The sequence below is a fragment of the Bombina bombina genome, chromosome 2, assembly GCF_027579735.1.
Source record: "Bombina bombina isolate aBomBom1 chromosome 2, aBomBom1.pri, whole genome shotgun sequence".
NCBI lineage: Eukaryota > Metazoa > Chordata > Amphibia > Anura > Bombinatoridae > Bombina > Bombina bombina.
The window spans coordinates 889,786,657-889,790,799 of NC_069500.1; the positions used below are offsets into that span (position 1 = coordinate 889,786,657).

The window sequence follows — 4,143 nt, forward strand, 5'->3', positions numbered from 1 at the left end:
GAAACTGAGTTCCACAATGGAATCAGGTAGATACCTGATCTTGTTGTTGTCCAGCCAAAGGGTCACTAACTTTGACAATATGGAGATTTCTTCTGGCACTACAGTCAACCTGTTGCGACTCATGTAAAGCTCCTCTAAATCCAACATCTGCAGCAGAGATTGGGGGAAGTCTTGGAAGGTATTGGAGGATATGTTGATCATTTTAAGCTGCTGTAGTGATCCAAAACGTTCAGGCAAACAACTGAGGTTGTTGTTGTCCAGCATAAGGCTCTCTAAACTAATCAGGTCACAAAAAGAGTCAGGCAAGGTATAGATCCCAGTTCTACTCAACCATAAGATCTTTAGAGACTGCATGGACCTGATCTCATCAGGTAAGGAACCGTTGCAGTTGCTACCAAGCATCTTGTTTCCAGAGAAGTCCAGCTCCTCCAGACTAGGCAGGTGCATGAGCTGGGAAGGGAAGCAGGTCAGCTGATTGTGGTCCAGATCCAGTACTCTAAGCTTGGGCAGCCACTGTATGGTGTCAGGCAGGTGGGTGATCCTGTTGAAACTCACATCCAACTCCTCCAGGAAAATTAAGGAGCCCACTTGGCGTGGTAGTGTCTGCAGCTGGTTGTGGCTCAGACACAATTTCTTGAGTTGGCTCAGCAGCCCCACAGCCTCAGTCAGGCAACTCAGTCTGTTGTGACTCATATCCAACTCAGTCAGCCGACCCAATTCATACACTGCAGAGGGTACATTGAGGAACTTGTTCCTGCGTAGGATCAAAACATGGAGGTTACCTGTAGATAATCGTCTTAGACCTTCTGGTGCCTCTTCCAGGGAGTTATTCCCCAGGTTAAGTACCTCTACATCTCCCAAGTCCTCTGGGAGTGTGAGTTTGCTCTGCTCCCCTCCACAGCTTAGGGTGAGCTGGCGCAAGCTACTCCTCAGTTTCCTAGAGCGCAAAGCTGCATCTCTCCAGAGCCTGGCAGTCTTTATATCACAGCTCTTATTGCAGCCATCGTTTGCTGCTTCTTCCATTATCATTGTAGGTGGTAACAATCGAGGGAGTGGTATCAATGGTTGTGCATCATGAATATCTCCCGGTGAAGCATCATATCAATCCCTGGTTCATTCACATATCCCTCTATGCAAACAAGAGAAATGTTCACTCAATAAACGGGTCCCTAATGAACAGCAATAGGGGCTGCTACCCCAAGCCTGGCAGATCAGGAGATGATGCTGCAGCTGCAGGAGGGAGGAGGTGACAGCAGCAGCGTAGCCGGTGTCGCTGGTTGTAAGCAGCCCTGCACCTCCTGTCACACACACACAAGCAGCCAGCAGGCAAAGTAAATGGCAGCTGTACATGCTTCCTTGTCCCCCTGCCTAAGGAGGAAGCTGCCCTCAATATTACATATCAGGAACAAATAAATTATTTAATAATATAGCAATGGCAGAAGATGAAAAAAAAAAGATGAACTTCCTCCTTAGAAAATCCTTTATAGGCTCACTCCAAAGGGAGAGGGATCCTCAGCAAAAAAAAAAAAGCAGCTGTTCGTATTTATTTTCTTCCTTTGCCTTGTACCTGCATAAAATGCTCAGCAGGGAGATGTCCGTGTCTTGAAGGCTGTGCTTTTTTTGTCGGCTCTACCTCGTTGTCTGGAGTGGATGATTGGTAACACTACAAGCTCTCTCCCCTCCCCTCTCGAGGCTTTGGGTGGGAACTGAAAACAGAAATATCCCACAAGGAAGAAAAAAAAATGTATTTGTATTGTCTGCTGTGTATAATGCGCCACCTACTGGCCACTTTAGGAAAAGTTTACAAGGTGAATTTCTCAATGTAGTAAAACCTGTGTCAAATCCTAATCTTTTCCGTATAGAGCTTATTAAAGTGAAAGTAAAGAGTAGCTTATTATAGTAAAAGTGACCTATTTTACTGTACAGACACATACTAAAGAGTATTTACATGTTGTTTTAGGAAAAGGACCAAGGTCTTGATTTAAAAAAAAAAAACTTGGTTAATTTTCAAAATTATCTAAATATATATATATATTATTCAGTATGATTATTACATAAACTTTAAATACACACCTGTACTTTAAGATTTTTTTCAAGGATGATCTTTTTTTTTTTTTTTTTTTACAAATCATCCAGTAATTATTATCTATATATGCAAATTGTATTTCCTCAGTTTAACCTTATTATGCACAATATTTTAAAACGTTATTTTTTTGTATGAATGTACATTTCTTAGCGTTATACCCCCCTCAATTATTTTGCAATACTGTCAAAAAAATTTAAAATAGGCGTCTATCCTAATATATTTGCATCTTTTTAAATGCAAACATTTGTTTCTTTAATTAGAAAAGAAACAAAACAAACCTCAAAATTCTATGTTGTTCTGAATGGCTTCACTACATTAGTAGCATATTTTGGTTCTACCTGTTTTCTCAAAAGTGAACAGTCCTGAACTCCCCCCCAGACACACAAACACTTTTGTTAATAACATAGACAGACAGTATTAACCCCTTCTGTCAGTCACATTTAGAGCAGTGTTTAACCCTTTCAAAATCCCCCCCCCCCCCCCCAAAAAAGTACTTTCAATACTAGGGTATCTCTATTACAGAGCCTGGCATCTAATGGAGGTACATAGACCTTTCATGTTTCCAATTGTTTCTTGCTGGTATCATTCACTGACTGGTCACACCACTGCCTCTCACCTATCTCCCTGTAGTGGTTGCATTGCATTTGCTGCCTGTTTTTTGTGGGGTTTTTTTCCCTCTTTGTGGAAATTATTGGTAAAACAAAACTTGGCTCTGCCCAACAAGAGCTATTTGTTGTGCAGGGCAACAAGGACACATATACAGAGGTCGGAAGGTGAATGAAGGACACATGCACCCTTCACTAGTGACTTAACCCAAGGGACACAAGTAGTGAGAGAAGCGTGAGCTGCAAGCTGGCAAATTGTTACAAAAAATAAAGTGCAGCTGATCTGTCAAAGCTACACTTAGGTTGCATTGTTCCAACTTTATTTTTCATACATTTTTATAAAAAATAAATTGTAAAATTATTAGAGCCACAAAATGTTGGATATCCATTAGAATTCTGTTTAATCAAATATCATTTTTTGTTTCGAAGCATTCATTAGGTTTAGCATTTAATAGCATTTAATACAAAACAGATAGCTATTCAAAAATATGCAGAATGGATTTGGAGCAAATAATTTAATCATCATTATTAAAATATAGTACTACTACATCTTCTTGTTAGTGGACAATTAAAGGGATATTTTAATTACTAACAGCTACAGAAAATCAAAATTGGTTTGCATAAATACCCTCCCCTGCTACTGAGTAATGTTTAGTGTCCAATCAAGCTGTTTCATAGCACAACAACACAGGTTTCTCTGTGGAACAACTCAAAAGAGAAAGTGATTTAAAAAAAAAGAGAAGCAGCCTGTGTGTAGAAACACTGTGCACCCAAGAATAGGTGGCAAAGGGCAAGAAAAAATAGGTATTTTGTGATCATAGCAGAGAGGATTTGAAAACTTCTGCCTCAAAGAATCTGAGTATTTTTTAATAATACCATGCAGTAATAGTTTTTGAAAAGGTCATAGACATTCCTTGCATACCAGTGTAAATCCCATTAATTGTGTAGAGATAGTGTTTTTTGTTGGGCTTCTACTTTTCAGTCTGGTTGCTTTGTAGTACGGCCTATGACATTCTCTAATGTTACCTTGTTATATGTAGGTGTGCACGTATACTGATTGGGGGGTACACTCCCTGCACTCGCCTGCTGGTCAAGCGGTTGAGTACTCTCTCAGGTTTGCACCTGAAGTGCCAATATAGTGTTCAAGGACCATTATAGTGAAAAAAAACTACATCCTGTAATTTGTTAAAGCATATACCGGTAATGTTAACATTAGTGACCCTGCAACTCTATGTGTTTAACCCCCATAAATTGCTAAAACACATCATTAAAATACCACTCGGGTGCCGCAGAGCACTTTTGGTCTCAACTGGAAACTGATGCTGGCCCAGTCAGCAGTTGTAATGCATTTGCACATTTTAATAAACATATAGAGTTGCAGGTTCACAAGGGTCAAAATGAACAAATTAGAGCATTTTTTTCCATTATAGTGGCCCTTTAAAATGGCTAGAG

General features: G+C 39.9%; 1 protein-coding gene across 2 annotated transcripts in view; it reads right to left on the reverse strand.

The window, feature by feature from the left end:
- MFHAS1 (multifunctional ROCO family signaling regulator 1) overlaps positions 1-1,555 on the reverse strand; it is a 189,963-nt gene extending 188,408 nt beyond the window's left edge. For both annotated transcript variants that reach the window (XM_053703233.1, XM_053703234.1), the window contains exon 1: positions 1-1,555. This exon is cut by the window's left edge and continues 1,864 nt beyond it. In XM_053703233.1, coding sequence (XP_053559208.1) covers positions 1-1,029 — 1,029 coding nt within the window. In that variant the 5' untranslated portion in view covers positions 1,030-1,555.
- Between the last annotated feature and the right edge of the window lie 2,588 nt (positions 1,556-4,143).